This window comes from Alligator sinensis, unplaced genomic scaffold (genome assembly GCF_000455745.1).
Source record: "Alligator sinensis unplaced genomic scaffold, ASM45574v1 scaffold12_1, whole genome shotgun sequence".
NCBI classification, from domain to species: domain Eukaryota; kingdom Metazoa; phylum Chordata; order Crocodylia; family Alligatoridae; genus Alligator; species Alligator sinensis.
The window spans coordinates 1628527-1647297 of record NW_005841973.1 but is presented as its reverse complement, the minus strand read 5'-3'; the positions used below and the strand labels follow the sequence as shown (position 1 = coordinate 1647297).

The 18771-nt window shown below is 44.0% G+C and overlaps 1 protein-coding gene across 1 annotated transcript in view; it reads right to left on the bottom strand.

The window, feature by feature from the left end:
- The window catches only part of ATRN (attractin), a 179528-nt gene that overhangs the window by 27923 nt on the left and 132834 nt on the right, over window positions 1-18771 (bottom strand). Inside the window, exon 26 of the mRNA XM_025200696.1 lies at window positions 17638-17716. Within this exon, the coding sequence (XP_025056481.1) occupies window positions 17638-17716 (79 nt within the window). The remainder of the gene's footprint in view (window positions 1-17637; window positions 17717-18771) is intronic.

Genomic DNA, 18771 nt, shown 5'->3' with positions numbered 1-18771 from the left:
ACTCTTTCCTGCCTCTGCAGGGGGTCAGACTCGATGATCTATTGAGGTCCCTTCCGACCCTAACATCTATGAAAAACTCTCTGCAGGCGGGCAGAGTTCCAGTCTGCAAGGGGCTGTGGGGAGCAGGAGGACGGCGATCAGGCAGGGGGTGCCATGTGCAGTACGTGCACATGGCCACCAGGCAGTCTGCAGATCAGCTCCTGCAGCTAAATCTGATGGGAGGAAACTGAAGCCCCCAAAGGGAGGGAGTTAGGCAAGGATGGGGCTGCTGCCCAGCCAGGGCAGTACATGGGGCTTGGGCCTTAATATGCGGCCGCAGGGCCTGGGTGGAGAGTGGGTCGGGGCCACGGGCAGCTTGTCCAGGGGGCAGGGGTGGGGCTGGCTCCCCATCCACTGCATGCACTCCTGGGAGGAACAAGGGGGCACATGCCCCCCACATCTGCGAGCAGGGCAGGGGTGGGTTGCCCTCCTCCCGGGGCCTCTGCAGCCCAGCAGGTGGAACCTAACCTGGCAGAGCAGAATGGGGCTGAGTGGGGAAGCTTCTTGCTGCTGCGAGCTCCGCGCCGCCCTGGCGAGGCACCCCCTGTCCATCTGGCAGCAGCAGGAGTGGCAGCATCAAGTTGTGCCCGTCACTGCTGCCACGCGGGCAGGGGGCACTTTGTCAGGGTGGTGCAGGGCTTGCAGCAGCAAGGAGCTTCCCTGCCCAGCTGAATCCCACCCACTGGGTTGCAGAGGTCCTGGCGGGAGGGTAGCGGAGCAGGGAGCCCGAGGCCACAGTGGGCAACCTGCGCTCGTCCCCCACGGGCTCTGCTCCAGCCGTGCCGCCCGTAAGGGAGGGGGAGTCAGGCTCTGCACTCTGCCGCAGCAACTGCTGCCTCCCATGAGCGGCAGCTGGGGCTCAGGTGCTGCTGCGGGGGGCAGGGTGCTCCAGACCCTGGTCCCTGGCCCCATAGCCCTGGCAGCTGGGCCCCCCCTCTGGCAGGGCTTGGGCAGCAGGGGGCTGTGGGTGGGGAGTGAGGAGCTTGGACCTGCCTCCTGGTAAGCTAAGGGGGCAGGGGGAGCTCTGATTTTCCATGATAAAAATCCCCAAATCAAATACCAAAATGTATAGGTATTTAGAATGTATTTTATTATAGTGATTGAGGCGCTGGTAGGCTTCCAAATTGCTTTAAAATGGCAAATATATCAATAAAACCGTGTGTTCAATTGGTACCTATATATAGTGGCATTTTATTTTAATCATGGATTTGGGGTTTTTAATCAGATAATTTGCATGGGTTTTGTTTTTGTAAAAATTTAGAGAAGTTGTGGTTTTTAAACAGAGAAAACCAGGATTCCTGCTTAGCACTTCAATCTACACGGATTAGACTAACCTGCAGAGATTGAATCATTTCAGCCTCTGGCTTTTTGACTGTCTGTGCTTAGCCCACATGAACAAGGTACATGTAAAATGAACTATTCCCTTTCATACCCTCCTGGACATCTGCTATCATTGGTTTAGGAATAGCAGAAAATACATCCCAGAGTGTCCATTTCTGATACTTTCTCTGTACACATACAGCCTTGCTGAATTATCTATTAATGCTGGTTTTTTAATTAAGGTTTTGTGTTTTGCTGCAAGGGAGAAGTTGTGCATATGCTGTACTGCTTCGAGACGAGCCAGGAACAGGATTCTAGCAAAGAGACAAAATCTGTCAGCCGAAACATGCAGGGTGGGCAGTCGATTATGGGCCAGACACTTGCTATTTGCTTGTTTTTAATTATTTGCTTTGTGGGATGTCAAACCACTGACCTTAATCTCTTTCTAGTAAAGTCTTTGTGAAACAAGTGAGTGATGGAAACTGCTTGGAAGTGTTTAATCACTTCTTAGGCTACTTCCAAGCAAAATGTTCTGTAAGCCCATAATACGATTTCACGCCGTACTGTATATATCAGAGTGACCCAGTACTCCATACTTCAGTAACTACAATTTAAAAAATTAAGAAATATGTATGTAAAGTTTGAATTCCATTGGTTTGCATTTTGCTTTGAGTAACCGCAACGAAACCCCCTTTGAGCATCACAAGTTACAGAGATCAGAAAGCAGGTGGCATGAAAGCAGCACCCCCTCCCCAAAACTGAACAGGGGGTGTCAAAAAGATGGCAAGGAGCAAGGAAGACAACTTGGGGTGATCATGAGATGGAGCCAAGATAGAAAACAGAAGACGCACTTACAGGAGTAGATTGAGGCAAGTGCTGCAGACCAAATGCTCCTTAAAAACCACTGCATAACATTTTTAAAGCTTCACATCTATAATATAAATTGGTTGACAACCCCAAGTAAATACCGGTGTGTTACTGATCTACAAAGAAAGCACAAGAACTGGAGAAATGCTTCATTTGTCTTGTAATAGCAGATTACTCCATAGGAAAGAGAAAAAGCTACCTAAGGTATTGAGTTGATTTACTAAAATAGCACGAGCTCCATTCTGAGACAGGTAAGGCCTAAACATCATATTCAGAGTAATAAAGCAGCCAGCAGTTTGTTTCACCATCCCGTTGCCAATCTAAATGCCCCTCCACTCCGTTCTTTATTTGTTTTATGATAATACAGTTATTCTACTTTTCAGTCCAGAGATGGTGATAGCTTTTTGAGAAGGATGTCAGTTCTTCAGGAACATGACAGCATTTTGGATCTCAATAGCTCCCTATAAATCCTGGTTAAAAACAGCTAGACAAAATAGCACGGTAAGAAAACTTACATAAAGATTTTTCAAATGAACACTTTGCCTTAGTTTTCAGTAAGTATGAAAGTGAAGAGTAGGAGAGCGAAGGCAGGACTTTTGACAAGAATGAACCCAAGGAAATGGAAAATTGCCATACCCGATGTGAAAACAAAACGCAAAGAGCTTCACATACTTAAGGTTGAGTGGGGGCAGAGAGAATAAAGTAATCTTCATCCCAAATGTGGAAAGAAGCAGCAGGTGAAATTGCAGCTTTAGTAAGAATGTCATTATTATTATTATTATTATTTTTTAAAGAAGTCTGTCAAATCCAGAGGGATACCACACCACTGGAGAATATCAAATAGGATGGGGCCTCTCCTATCCTATTGTAAGCAGGGGCCTCTCCTTAAGTCCGACCCTCAGTCTCATGCAAGTCTTTAGAACAGATCTGGAAGAAAAGATTCATTAAGACCACAGACAGGAATGGAAAATGGGATGAAATACAACATAGGATTGCAAAAAGGGGTTGGCGGTCAAGTAGCTCGATATAGTTTTGGTTGTTTTTCGACAAGGAACATGCCATAGGAGTAGAGGTCAGCAATGTTTTTTGCGCAGAGTGCCAAGAACACCTGCAACCTCTACTTGGAAGATGCTGGCGTGCCGGGGGTGGATGGGTGGGGGCAGGGAGCCGCGCGGGGCCTGATCCTTGTTGTGGCAGCCCAGGCCCCTTCCTGCCGTCCACCCAGATGAGTGTATGCACCCGCTGCTAGTAACAAGTCGGGCCAGGGCTCTGCAGACTCCGGTGCAGACTCTGGTGCAGTTGCTTGCAGCCTCTCCACTGCCTGCTGCAAGCAGCCCGGGCTCCACGGCAGGTGGTAGGGGCCTGCCTGGAGTCCAGCCTGGCTGTGGCAGGCAGCCGGGAGGCTGCAACCAGCTGCACCAGGGTTTGCAGAGCCTCGGTCCAGCTCACTGCCAGTGGTGGGTGCACATGTGCCTTGGGGCAGACAGCGGGAAAGGGGCTGGGGCTGCGCTGTCATTACAAGGAGCGGGGCCCTTGCAGCTTCCCCATCACCTGCCCCAGGAGCATGTGCACTCACTGCCAGCAACCAGCCAGGCTGGGGCTCTGCAGACAAAACATCCTGGCCTGTTTTTGTCTTTCTGAGTTCTTTGCAACAGAAACACGGTTTTGGTAGGGTTTTGTAATAAAAAAAAAAAAAAAAGTGAAAACTAAGCTGGCATTTCCAAGTGGTGCCTTGAAGTTTAAAAAGGTTGAAAACCGCTGGCCTAGTAAAACAAAGGTTGAGAAGTATGATTGATCTCTAAATTAATGGAGGATAAATAACTAGGGAAAGCGGGAAAAGATCATGCTGATTTTAGCCCAGAGGTTAAAAGAAAGTTTCAAATCACTGGAAGAGTAAGAGTTTGGAACAGTCTTCTAATGAAGAAGTAAGGGCACACCGTCGAGTTTTAAGATGCAACTTGGCCAGTTTATACAGGATGCCAGGATGTGGTTCTCTCTGATAATAGAGACCGGCCTCTCTCCTAGTCCTACGTCTTTAGTAAACCAAGGATAAAATATTATAACTTGACCCCGTATCACTCTTTGTGGTTACTGCCTGCAAAGAAGTGCGAGTGCAAAACTGCAATTTGGTTTTATTTCTTCTACTTATGTCCCAGTGACACAGGCACCGACTAAAACAGAAAACGATGATCTCTGCTTCAAAAACTCAGACTGATGCAGTAGGGCAATGTGGGGAGAACAAGACTAAGAGGAGAGGTTTGTGGGAAACAGAGGAGTTACGTTGGTGAGACTCCGCAGGATCAGTGAACAGCAGGGATCCTGGTTTTCTCTGATAAAAAAAAAAATCCCCAATTTTCAGATTAAAAAAGTAACCCCAAATCCACATTTTTCTGCAATTAAAATGAAACACCACTATATCAATCGATATATCGATCTATCGATATAGATCTCTATCTATATCTATATCTAGCAGTGTTTCATTTTAAATCACTAAAAAAGTAACCAAAAATCCACATTTTTTTTTTATCAGACTAAAGAATCATTTACATATCTATCTATCTATTAGTGGCGTTTCATTTTAACCATGGAAAAATGTGGATTTGGGGTTACTTATTTAATCCAAAAATTGGGGATTCATTTTTTGGTCGGGAGAACCAGGATCCCTGGTGAACAGACATGTCAAGAAGGGGGTTGACACATGATGCAACACGAACATTCGAGGAACGAGAGCCACGTGACCACATCCGTCCTTAGAGGCAAGAAGAAACCCACCTCGCTCCAGGACAGGAAGGGGGGAAACTGCCCAAATGTCTCCGCTCAAAGAAAGATTAAGACAAGGTTTTATTGACCTTGCAAAAGATCTTTCTAGCAGCTTTGCTGCTTTAAGTGCCCTCTCCATGTCCCCGGTATCAGACAATTTGATTTCCTCTGCTATCCTTGTCATTGTACTCTTTTGCATTTTCTGCACAGAAGCTCCATACTTCCTTTATACTACAAAATATGTTTCTTTTTAATATTCGATTTCATGAACTTGGGATTGAATTCATACATAAACCCAGGCAAGTCCTCAGGGTCTCTCATTAGCTAGTCCTAACACTCAATTCCCCTCCCCCCCCCCCCCCCCGCCCGCTCTCAGCTGATTCTACATCTTCTGTCTGCTGGGATGTTGATCATTATCAGGATTGGGGGTGAATCTTGCAAACTCAGATCATTGTTATTTATTGCAACCTCTTCCACCTACATTGGGCTGTCTGGTTTACTAAATACTGTCCATCTTATTTTACTTTCTTTTCAGGTGAATTGGCAGTAACTCCACCTAGCCAAGCAGAGAAGTGCTCTCGCAGGTATTCTTGTGGTTTCTCTCTCTCCCCTCCTGCATAACCCAATGTACAAGGCTGCATTGGAATACTTGATGCCAACCCACAATTTAAAGAAACTTGCCTCATCAGCTCTGTACTCCTTAATCATTTCAAATATGCATCAATTGGCTGAATCTATCCAGTGGAGGGAATTTAATAAACTGTTACAGTTGCACAGAGGCTTCAAAGGGAGTTTTCCTTTGTATGAAGTGTTGAAACCCAATTTCTTCTTGATTTAAATTTCCAAATAGACAGTAGCATCGAACCCAACGTAAGCATTTCCTAAGCACATTTACACAAAGAGATGTGGTTTCAGATAGGGTCAGACGTTTGGTACTACCTGCTTCTCCTTAAAGGGAGAGTTCCTATTAAACAATATGCTACAAGTCATTTGACCATCCAACAAGTAGGCCATTGGCCACTTTTTAGACCCCCTACTGCTTGGGGTTAAATGAGAAGAAATCTGGAAAAGAACAAAGATATTTCCTTCCACCCGACTGTGGTCTTTTTGATAAAATACCTTTGGTCCTATTAAACTATACTGCTCTCCTTAAAAATACCAAGTCCTCTTCCACCTTTCCCTAATGACCTACTCCCATAAGCAATAGATAATACTGATATTTTTATCACAATTAATAATAGAGATCAGTTACACCAAATATTTAAATGTCTTCGTGCACATGGATGGATACGTAGGTGCACATACAATGTAGGCCCACAAATGCATAAACTATACTGGGGTCTGATTGCAACCGTGGTTGAATCCAATCAGAGATGGCAGTCTTTATGGTCTATAATCCAGTACTTGTGTGTGTACAAAGTACTGGAATTGGTATAAAACTGGTTCTTGTCCATGCTGCATGCTTAACTCTGAAAATCTGTCCTCATCTATCTTTCATGCCGGCTTCGAAACTCTCACCCAACTTGGCTTGCCAGACCTGTGACAGCCAGTTTTTGAATAGGGCACCGAAGCATCTACATTATTACCACCTGGTCGCATTGGGAACCCGTTGTAGTCTATATTTTATAATCCTGTATTGATTCTAACCCTGTAAAAAGGAGACAGATAAATGCACAGATGCGTATTAGAGTCTATACTTTATATCTATGGTTTTATAGCGATATTTTACTTGCATGCGCTTCATAAAGATGAGCCCTGTGCTTTTAGAAATAAAAGAACAATGCTATTTACCTACAATTGTGTCAGGTACTATGCGAAGTCAACAAATAAATACTTCTCTCAGACAGTTCCATCATCTCTGAAAATTAAGTTTGTAAGTCCCTGGAGCAGTGTGTGTATTAATGTTAGCTAATTAGTTTTGTAATTGACTTTGCAGGCTATGTTAAAAAAAGAGAAAAGAAGGAATTAACATCCAAATGCTTCTCAACAGGCATTTCCACACTTTGAATTAAAGCAAATCTAAGAAGGAAAGCTGCTGGGAACTTACTGAAATGACAGTATGTATTTATCTTAATCAGTCCGGGATTAAATGAGTTATTTATCATAATCATGCCCAATAGGAGGGAAACACAAAGGCTGACCTTTAATAAGCAGACTAAGATATTATTTCTAAAAAGGAAGAAAGGTGCACGATCCATGCAAAGTAGAGTATATGCTAATAACAGACAATAACACAATGGCAAGTGGCACCTTTGATTGACTACAGATCTTTTTGTACTGGTTAATTTGTCCATCTGGAAAATGAGTGACAGAAAAAACACTTGTACTGCTGATCTCTACTGCCAAAGAAAACGAAACGTTACTCTGAGAGTGCAACCGGCTGAGTACAAAAGCAAAGCTGTGCTCTTCTTCCCAGTGCCAAACCATCATCACCACCAAAAACATTTGGTGGCAACTTGTCTTGCCGTATTAATGAGAGGTGGCACAGACCTCTTGATTAATGCTCTGAGGCAAGTACTCTCCATTTACGTACCAATCTGAACTGCCTCAACACCACACATGCAAAAGGGTGCAAGTGCAAGCTTAAATTTGTCTATACGGTGGCCATCATGGTGTATGCAATTCAGACGCATGGGAGGTACAACTGGAGAGCTACACTAGACCACTTGCAATCTGAATTGCAGATGAGCTAAAATCAGGCACACAACCGACTGCGATGTTTGCATGTGCAACTGGCTCTTGATCTCCTCTGGAGCTAGAAGCATGCCTCATCTCAACTGTTTTTGCGAGGACATTTCTTCGTTTCATTTTACACTTCGAGACAGTGACCACAACTGAATACAGACTCCCTAATGGGTTTCTGAAAAGTCTTCACAGATCTTGTCCTTGCCTTCACAGATACTGAGAAAGCTTTTGAGAGCTGGATGACAGGTAGAAAGAAAAGAATCTGGGAACATTACACAAGAGTGAATGTTCACGAAGGCAGGATGAAGAGAACGCACCGAAGCCAACGAACGCTATGTGCAAGCGAAGTATGGAAACAGGGAATGGTTTGAAGCAAGGCTGTATGTCGAGTCCCATCATTTTAAGTGCGCTGTAAAATAAGAGTGGAGAGGTTTTCTGCTCCAGCAGGAAACACTGAGCATATAGTAAGACATTTAACACGTAATCCAGAGGGAAGTTGGAAGCCACATCACTCGGTTTGAAGCATGTTGACTGTGCAATGGCAGTAATGCACTTGTAACTGTTGGGTCCTTCAACTGCATGGGAGTGGGGTTTTTAAGGTTTTGGGGGGTTGCCTGGGGAATCTGTTTTTGCATCATACCTTGTGGTCTTTATTGTATGCTGAGCCCTGAGCCGCCTTTTGACACGGTGGCATATAAATCTAATAAATAAGTAAATTCCTTTCCGATTCATATAATGATTTTTTTCTTTTTTGGCAATTCCAGAGTTTTGTTTGCTATCTGTCTGATAGATATGCTAACAGAGATCCCTCTGGTATAGACTCAACCATTGTCTAGCGAGAAGCCTTTTTTATCACTGGAGCTGACTGTATAATAAATTTGCTGATTGGGTCAGCCTGCTAAAATATAAAAAAACCCCAACAACAAATGCATTTTATACCAAATGCCATGTTGCATACAAGCATATAAATGGCAACGATGAACCTAGCTTACATTGGCTACTGATAGAGACTAAACACAACAGTAGGTAGCCCAACTTGATGGGATATTTGTGTGTAAAGAAAGAGCATCCCCCTAAAATGAACCACAGCAGTTGTGGGTTCCCCATGGCGGCTATGTTTGCTGACAATATGATCACCTGGGATATAAATACAGAAGATGTACAATCCTTTCCTAATGGATGGATGGAGCTTGAGCACAGAAGAATTCAGACTGAGAGATAAAAAGGCTGAAGCAAGAAAAAGTTCCCCCCGGAGATGGAAAAGGTATGTTAAGAGGAGAAGATTTAAAGGTAGTTGATGGACTTAAATATCTTGGCTCAATGATTGCAAGTAATAGAAGGACTGGGGACTGGAGATGAAGTGTTAAAGGTCTGGTATGGGACAGAAATGTACCTAGGAAAGTGAAGTGAGCAATATAAAGGATTTATTACATCCCAGTTGCATTGTATGGATCCCGGTCTTGGAGAAGCGATTTCAGACAGTTGCAAGCTGTAAAATGAGCTGAAGGGCAATTACTGGGAAGGTGGGGAAAGACTGGGAATAACTGTATATGCCACGCATTAAATTGGGAGAGCGGAAAGACCCAAGTTAAAAGAAGGGCTGATGTGGCTGGGACATGTGAAGGGAACGCACAAGGGCAGGATACTGCATGGAAAGCTGAAGATGCACATTAAAGTCAATAGGGGAACTGGAAAACAATAGAGAAGATGGGAAGATGAGGTGCGGAGGACTTAATTTTAGCAGGTGGCTACTGGGGATGAAGAACAACAGCAAGATGATGGGCAGACGGGAAGAGATGGATGGAGTCGGCGTATTGTCAGGCCAACAGATGCTGATAGCAGTGAGTCCTGAAAAACCCAGAGGAGCAGAACCAAGTGTGTCCCCTACCAATAGACATTTACACCATGAGCACTTCTACAAATACCTAATTTGTAGAAGTGCTCCTGCATGGCACAGACCTCCTGCAAAGCGCCACACCATGCAATTCCCGAAGCAAGAGCATAACAAGTCAGGCTGACTAAATCCTGTTTTAAGACCCCAAAGGACAGAGGATCCCTCCTCTCCCCCTACCCCAGACAGACTTTTCATGGCTCATTACCTTTCCTGTTACAACTCTGCATTTTAGTTTCAGCTTGAACTTGCTTAGCTTCAGCTTCCAGCCCCAGGATGCAGTTATTTCTTTGGCTACTCTAAGGAAAAAGATCTCTATGGTATGAGGAGCTCTGTTCCCCACGGATGTACCAGAGTATTGTGATCAAACCTCACATTAACCGTTTTCTTGGATAAATGAAAGGAGACTGATCTTCTTTAGTTTACCAACTTGTTTCTACAGGTCAAATAACTCTTTCAGCACTTTTCTAAACCTTTGCCAAATTTGACATTTGATCCGTAAGGGCACATGGATGCTTTATTCAAGTAATGCCATCATTAACACTTGATACAGAGGTACTATCTCCTGAATGCCTGCTCTTTATTCGAAGAATTGCTTTGGTTTTCTTAGGCACCTCGCTGCACTGGGAGTTTGCATGCGATGGGTTATTCGCCGAGATCTCGGACTCCCTTTGAGTTATTGCCCTAAAGGATGGTACCTCCCCCATCTTGTGACTTGCATTCAATTTTCCTGGGTGCGTGACCTTGCCTCTGACACTATTAAAACTTATTCACCCAGTGAGTTAACACTTAACCTGGGTCCCTGCATAGAATTGATCTGTCCTTATTAATCCCACCCAATCAATTTTTGTGCTGACTGCAGACTATATCAACAATGATTTTTGTATTTGCTGCTAGTAGTGCTGATAGGTATTAAATACTTGAGTCAAGAACAGATCCCTGCAAAACCTCACTAGAAGTATTACTAACGCTAGATGAAGATTCCCTATTTAAGCAATCAGGACTCGTGGAAGAGGTGATATCTTTTATTAGACCAAGTAGATATTTTGCATTAAAACAAAAATCTAACTTTTTTTTTTTTTTTTGCAAAAAGTTAAAGAATTTTTTTTGTGCACAAAATCTACTTGGTCTAATAAAAGATATCACACCTCTACTACGAGTCCCGATTGCTTTTTCCTCTAGACCAATACAGCTACAACCTGGATTCCTGATTCCCTATTTAGTTGCTCTTTGGAGCTAGTCAATTGGATCACATTTGTAAATCCATTAACTAAACATTGTACAAATGCCCAGCAAATGACAAATGCTGCTCTACAGACTTTAAGAATCTGAAAGACAAGGAATAAGAGCTGGATGAGACCAGCAGGAGGGCAAATCACAAGGTGACAAAATACACGGTTTGCACAATTTGCCAATTCTCAGCAGCAGCAGCGATTGCAAAAAAACAACTTGCCCAAGCCTGCAAAAGGCACGGAAGAAAGTGCTTGCTGGAGAAGGTAATCAAGACACTGTTGGTACAGTGAAATTAGAAGCAGACCTTGTGGTGAGATAGCAGGGTGGCTGGGGATACTGGAGGACTTTGGAAGCAGAAGGCAAGGTGGTTGCATTTGATGTGGGGAGCAAGTGAAGGGTGACAGCCAAAGCAATGGAAGATGATCTGGGCACCTTCATTAGGAACAAATCTGCAAGGGAGGCTGTAGGCACCGAGGTGAGGGAGGAGGGGATTCCTGCAAGATTCAAACCTCAGGATGGTCGTGGCATGGACCCGTTTTGGTTGTATGAGCAGAAAAGAAAGGCTGAGTCTTGCAAATGCTGGGCAAAAAAAACGGGCAATTTTTAGACCTGGCTGGGCACATGGGTCAAAGGGGAGGAAGAGAGACAAAAGTTTAGTTAAGATGCCAGACTTGAACAACGGAGAATTAGTGGCACTAAGACAGAACTGTTGGAAATCTTGCTCGTAGCTAGTGACAGAAAGGGGACAGCGCTTCAGGGGAGCAGCAGAAACTCATGTTGGGAAACATTTACTTTAAGCCAATGGCTGGATGTCCACAAAGAGCTACTGCAAAAACGAGCCCGGATTATAGTCTGGATGGAAGGAGATGGTTGAAGGGCAGCTGTGCAGAGGATGGGGACAGACTATTCTCCATGGCCACAGGACAAAGAGCAAAGGTCATAACTGCAGCAAGGGAAGTTGAGGTTGGATATTAGGAAAAAACTCTCTCGCCATGAGGGGGATCAAGCACTGAAGCAGGTTACTGAAAGAGGTTGTGAAATCTCCGTCTTCAGAAATGTTTAAGAACGGGAGAGGCGAACGCTTGTTTGGGGTGGCTGAGTGGGACCAATCCTGCCTTGAGCAGAGTTGGACTAGATGTGTCCCCCCTGAGGACCCTGCCAAACTGACTTTTCTGTAACTCCAAAGGACGGCAGATATACGCATTAATGAGAGATGATCCAGCCTGGCTCAAGAAGAGGACGTGGCTCAGGGCAGAGGCCTGAACGACCCCCCGTAATAGAAGATACTTGAAGGAGACATTTGTAAGCTAGGCAGCAGGGGAGGCTGGAGTTGTGAATGCCCAGAGAAAGTGGAAATTCAAGAGAGATAAGCTACCAGCAAAGAGGAATGAGGATGAAGAAATACCCCTGAGTTTAGCCAGGAAATAGGTCACTGGAAATCTCTGCAAGAGCTATTTCACAGTGGGCTGCAGACTGCGGAGGTGGGAGGGGAGCAGAAGCCAGGCTGAAGATGAGCAAGAAGGGAATGGGAGGACAAAGATTCAAGACAGCAGATGGACATTTAAATTTATAAATGTTACCATCACATTTTGTGTATTATTCCTCTATTGCCACCTTGATGCCTCTTCATATGTCACTTCCCCAAAACTAATGGTTTCATAGGCCCAAGATCCTACCATCTTTCATTTCAATTTAAGTTTCCTAGGAAAGCCACCTATCTATCTCCACTCCCCTCTTTAAGGTGTCCAAAAATAGTTATGGCGCTCAGTGGAGAGAAAGCAAGCGCATCATTTACTACTCTGTCTCTTCTTTTCCCAGCTTTGTATAGCAGAAGATACATAACTGCATGCAAGGTTCCCATTTTCCCTTCAAGTCAGGTTTTATCCGTCAGAACCGCACTCTTGCCAAATGCAGAAAAGCTTACTTGGCTTGGGAGGAAAAATTACAATCTCTGCGCTCTATTTTCACATCCCAAAGATACCTTTTAGTTTCATAAAGGTAATGAAAGTCAGCATTGATGTGTGTGTACAGCTGGCCATGGAGGAATAGAGACAGGCTGTCCTTGTGTATTTTCTTCCTTTTAATTTTTCCCCTATCTTCAAATGTCTTAGGATATCTTGGGACAGATTATGAATTTGCAGTGCAGTGTTTTCTCAATAGAAGGTTATGCAAATGCATTTTGTTCCAACCTGCAGTACATATTTCTGCAATAAATCCTCCCTATCCCTTCTAGCTTGCCTGGCAGGCTAGCTACAGTGCTATTACTTCTCCCAAACTGTTTGCTTCAAGCCAGAATGGTCTGAATTTACTAGAGATTGCTGGGTTTTCAGAGCTTCCTTTTTTCTTCTTCCCTAGTATCATGCCTGGAGTTCAGCTTCAGCCATCTGCTTTTCATCCAGGTGTTTTCACTGATACACAGATGGTCAGTGCCTGTTAGTCAGGCACTGGCAATATTTGCACTGGAAGTAAAACTGAAGTTTAGTTGGGGTATCATCTGTACATTGCCTGTATGAGACTGCAGCATCTCAACTGCATATGATGCTCTTTATAAAACATGGGAAGCATGATTAGCTTTGCTTGACTCCATAAGCAAGCTCTCAGGAGACAGAAGTAGCAGCTGCCAGTTGCTGGGAGCATCTAGGAAGAGGATGGAGGTGGACCCACTTCACAACTTTCCCGTGAACCTGTGACAGTATTTTTAGAGAAGACAGCACCATGCCCTCTTCAGAGAAGGAAATGCTGCAGCAAGATCTGGACAGATGAACACAGGTGTTTTCCATTAAAACTATTGCCAGTTTTGCCCTGTGATGAGGTCAGAGCTCCAACTGCAGGAGGATTAAGGCAGTAGCGGCATTGGGAATTGGACAGATTTCTTCAGTACCTTGCCCGAAAATGGAAGATCTTAGGCTGGCTGGTAGTCTTCAAGGTCCGCAGGGTCTGGAAATGGTTTCTTGCATTGGCCCACGGCACCAACTTGTCTTGCGATGCCACTGCCATAAAGTAAGCCCCACACTCTTCTCGAGTGCCTCTCCAATCCCTTTCTCCTCTGCCTAATCTCCTGTTCTGCTTTCTGCTCCCGGCCCGATCTGCCACCATGTTCCCTGCTCCCTCCCCATCCTGCCATGAGCCACACACAGAAGCTGCCTATGCCACAAGCGGCCACAGATTGACCGCTAATCTCTCTGTTGTGACTGCAGCGTTGTACTTTCTCTCTCATTAAAACAGGCTTCAACCTGCTACTGTTGCTCCCGTTTCCTCCTCCTCCATCTATCAGAGATTCCTGGTGATACGCAGTACAGGAGACAGTGGCCACTGTCTAGTCTTTGCACCCCCAAAGTTTTCTCACCCTGTTCCCAGGATCAACTAAGGTTTTCTGCATCATACTACAAAGGAATAAAAAGACCTGGCAAAGGAAAAATCTAAAATCAGATGGTGGACCCCTCATACCGCACCTGAGTGACTGCAGAAAGCAGGGCCCTGGACTTGATAATGGCCCAGGAGATCCCTTTATCAAGTGTATGTTTTCAGAGCATCTCTGGGGGAAAACTAAAACCATTATAAGCTGCAAGGGGCCTCCAAATGTATACAGCTTACTTTATTTTCATAGTTAATTTGGACCTGACAATCATCCTGAAGCCTTCCTACAAAGTTTCTTGGGATGCTCTCTCAAATGTCTAAGACTTAAAACGCTACTACACAAAAAGGAAATGGAGTCACTGACCTGAATTTTTTCTTTGTCCTATTCAGTCTGAAGATGGCTGGATCTGAATGACAAAGAGCTAACAGAACAGCAGACACATCGGAGGGACAGTAAGAATTCAGGATATCTGACACCAAAACCAATCCATAAAGCATTCTGATAATAGAGAATAGGATGAGGACCAAAATCCCCAATTTGTTTCAAATGAACTCCGGTGCAGCATGCTGCATTGCCAGATAGGTACATAATAAGAGTGTATATACACTAGGCAACAAGCTACCCTTTGCTTTGAACTGGGAGAGTGCCTTTCACCTGAGGATCACGTGCACTTTACTCTCCAGTTCTTGTGTGGATAAAAATGAAGTTCCTGGGAAATGACAACTTCATGACAAGGGCTTCAGTGGAGGAAGAAAAAGAAGTGACACAAGAAAGGCAGAGAAGAACCTTTCTAAAACAGAAAATTTTGACAAGCTGTCCTTCAATTTGTGACAGCACTTGCAAACTGAACGGAGTAGAGTAAAAATATGCTAATGCCAAGCTACCTCTCCATCCAATCTGGGACTTAGAGATGTCCCCATGCCTAAAGGGGGACACGCTAGTGACATTTTCCTTTTAAACTACCATTAAATATTTCGACTTCGCTCCAGGCAAAAAACATGGCATTTTTCAGCCTATATTCAGTATAAGCCTTAATTAACATTTAACCAAGAAATCAACAGGAAACTTGAAGCTGAACTTTAGCTCTCCTCCTTGTCTAGATGGTGAGAGGGGGAAAAAATGGCCATTAGTGCTAAATCCTAGCAGCTTCAGAAGACCAGGTAAATTCTCAAAGACTGCAATGATATAGCCAAGTAGTGTTAATGTGTTTGAAAAGCTTAAATGACATTATGAATATTAATTCACTAGTAACGAGAGAGAATATTGAGCGTATGACAGAAGAGGAATGAGAAAAAAGTTATCTGATCTAACAGCCGGCTGCATTATAATTAGAAAGGACATCCTCGCATCTAGCAATTCTACATTATTTACATTACTTTAGAGTAAAATAAAACCGAATGTGGATTCTTGAAGATAGGCAGGGACATAAGCACTTATACAGAACTTTAGATCTTCAAAGGACTGTAAAAATTAATCCTCCAAATACCCTTGAGGGAACTACGTGTTATCCCCACATTACGAATAGGAACTTGGGCAGACAAAGGAAATTAGCTGCTCTAGGACCCACGGCAGGTGAGCGCCGGAGCCAAGATCAGAACACAGGACCGACTCTCAAATGTCTTCGTTCCTACAGTGCCTTCTATTCTCCCACACCAGGTCCCTCGCAACTCTGCCACCACCGCAACATTTATACTTTGCACTCCTATAGCACCTCCCTCCGAGCCCACCCCCCTCATCTGCTTTTTAAGCGTTAATAAGTTCAGCCCTAATGTGTCTAAGAGATAAAGTGCAACTCATCTTATTTTGTGGATGAGGAAACAGAAGCAGAGTGAGGTTGCACAAAGGTGCGTAGGACATCGATAGAAAGATCAGGAATGCAACCCAAAAAACCCCTGCATTTCAGATGGAGATCCATGCTTCATAGCTATAGTTATACTGCAGCATATAAGCAACAAGACATGGTAACATTTTGCAGCGTCAGGTCTTAGGTCGACCCCCCCAGTATTCTACTTTTAGATCAAAATACGGCTTAGTGGAACTGCATATTTGCAATAAAAGCAGCAACAGCAGAGACCTGACTTTAAGGAGCTATTCATACAGGGTGGCTTGGATAGGGATGATCCTGCCTCAGCCAGGGGTTGGACTAGATCAGCGGTTCTCAATCTTTTGCACCTTGCATCCCACCAGCCATTTTGTCAAAAAAAACTCTGGCTCCACCACGATAAAAACAAAACCCCACTTTTCCCAAGAAGTGCATTTTTACGTTTACGTGCATTTTAGTATTATATTAATCATTAATGGAAATTTTTAAGGATGTTAAAAGACCCACCTACATGACCTTTGCCTACACGACCATCACGTCCCACTGGTTGAGAAACACTAGACTAGATAACCTCCAGAGGTCCCTTCCAGGCTGACTTCTCTATGATTCATTCACTGAGTGTGTGTGGGTGTGAGCATGTGAGAGAGATGATATCCTAAGCAGTCCTAATTCAGCTGCTAGAAGATTCCCAGCACCTGCCAGAATTGGCCAGGCATCCACATGTTAGCAGACAAGGCTGGCGTGCCTATGGGTGAGAGGGGAGGCTGGCATCTCTCAGGGAGGGATACGCAAAGTTGAGATATTCTGGCTGACTTGAGCAGTGTGCACTTCTCTGTGCATTTCCTGAGTCCCTTTTTTCTCTTGGTTACAATGCTCTTGAAACACCGTAGTCTTCAAACTACTGATACAGCCCTATAAGTCTACTCATTTCATTGTAAACAAGTTTCTTTGGGTAGATGTGATACCTACCCAAAGAACCTTGTCTGCCTATGTCCTTAGACCAACGTGGCTACAACCAGCAACCCCGATTAAATGAGTGGCAGTTTGAAGTGGGAACCAAGGCAGCTTCAGAAAAGACGCTGGGCTGTAACGGCAGCTTTCCTGTCTACACTGCTGTACACTTTTGAAGGTCTGTACTTAAGAGTTATGACAATGTAGTATTGTTGCCACAAATCTGGGTCATGAGTAAAACTTCAACATCAAGATGACAAGGTAGGAGACAAAAATGCCCGGGCCCCTCACCAGGTTTTAGGCACCCTCAGAAAACACTATTTCTAAGTTTTGACTTCTTCTTTGACTATGGAAAAGAAAATAGAGCAGTTTTTCTGTTGCAAGGAACCTGTAAACATCACACCAGGCCAGAATATTTTTAATACTCTGGATTCCTATTTGAAATCTTGTGCATCATGTTTGCACACCTAACAGCGTTGACATTGCTTAGCAGCTTGGGACACCCTGGGCAGGATTTCAGCGCACTGCGGCACCCTTGCTGAGAATCGCATTGCCAATCAAAGTATTTCTTATAAACTGTTGTGAACTGAAGTATTTATAGATTTTTAGACCTTATCTTTAACCAAAGGAGAATGCAGTATGTATACGCTTAAGTGCATGCAAGAAACAACAGCGCTCTTGGAAAACATCATTCATTTCTAGAATTATGACCTCTCTCCGTCGTGATGCCCAGCAACTCTGTTTAATCTTCCAAACCACAGCAGCCACGAGGAGCAAAGACAGGAAACAACTGCGGAGGAGAAAAAAAACAAAGACTTTACTGTCCTTATTCATCATGTATGATGATACATTTGAAAGCTCTAACAAAATAAATGCTAGACAATATCTTGCATAACCTTTTGAAGTCCCTCGATGAAGGATGCCACAGCAGAGAAAAGTGCTCCGCAAACATTAATTCTCGTGAGACCTAGTGAGTAGTATACCGATTTTACCAAGGAATAAACTGGAAACACAAAAAAGGAGCTTATGTCCCATGATATGGTTAAATGAGTCATCTGGGAATAAGCTGCTAGAACCCTACTGACAGCTTAAATTTTTTGATGGCAAAAATGAATCAGACTGAATATGCTGTAAAGCAACCTTTAACAAGTACTCAGAGGAGAAGCTACCTCAAAAGGAAAAAAAAAAATATTACTCAGCAATCTATCACAGCCAAAATTACTGCTTTTTCTTTTTGCTTTTCAGAGCCAACGTTTCGGCAAATTAAACGTTATGATTTTGGGGATTCGTTTTCAAACAAACACCGAGTATCCCAGCATTACAGGCAATGACATCTAAGGCCTCGCCCTGGCTGCAAAGCCAGCAGTGGTGTCTTTGAACATACAACGCAGCTCTGTGTGTGCTTCTTCCCAGACTGGACGATGTTTAGATGCACCCGTACAGCACTGTGGGCCAGCTAAATCAGTGCCAAGGACCCAACCCCTGGCACCGTACAGGCGCAGCTACATTGCTTCTAGTCCAGAAGGCAGCAGACACAAGGCTGCATGGCTTGTTATAGGGTATCGCTACTGGGCACAGTAAGCTAGCAGTCCAGACATGGCTTTACTTTTCCTTTTTTTTTTAGCTTCTAGTGAATTTAAGACCCAGCAGAATAACAATGGACAAGCTTTAACAGAGAGGAGGGAAGATATGAAAAATCATACGAAGCAAAAGTACAGCCAGGATGGAAGCTGACCTTGCTGACAGTGATGAGTGTAATACAAGCCAGAATACCTGATGCTCACTTTTTAAAGATGCAGCTCACACGGCCTTGAAACATAATGCAAAAAGACACTTTTATTTGCT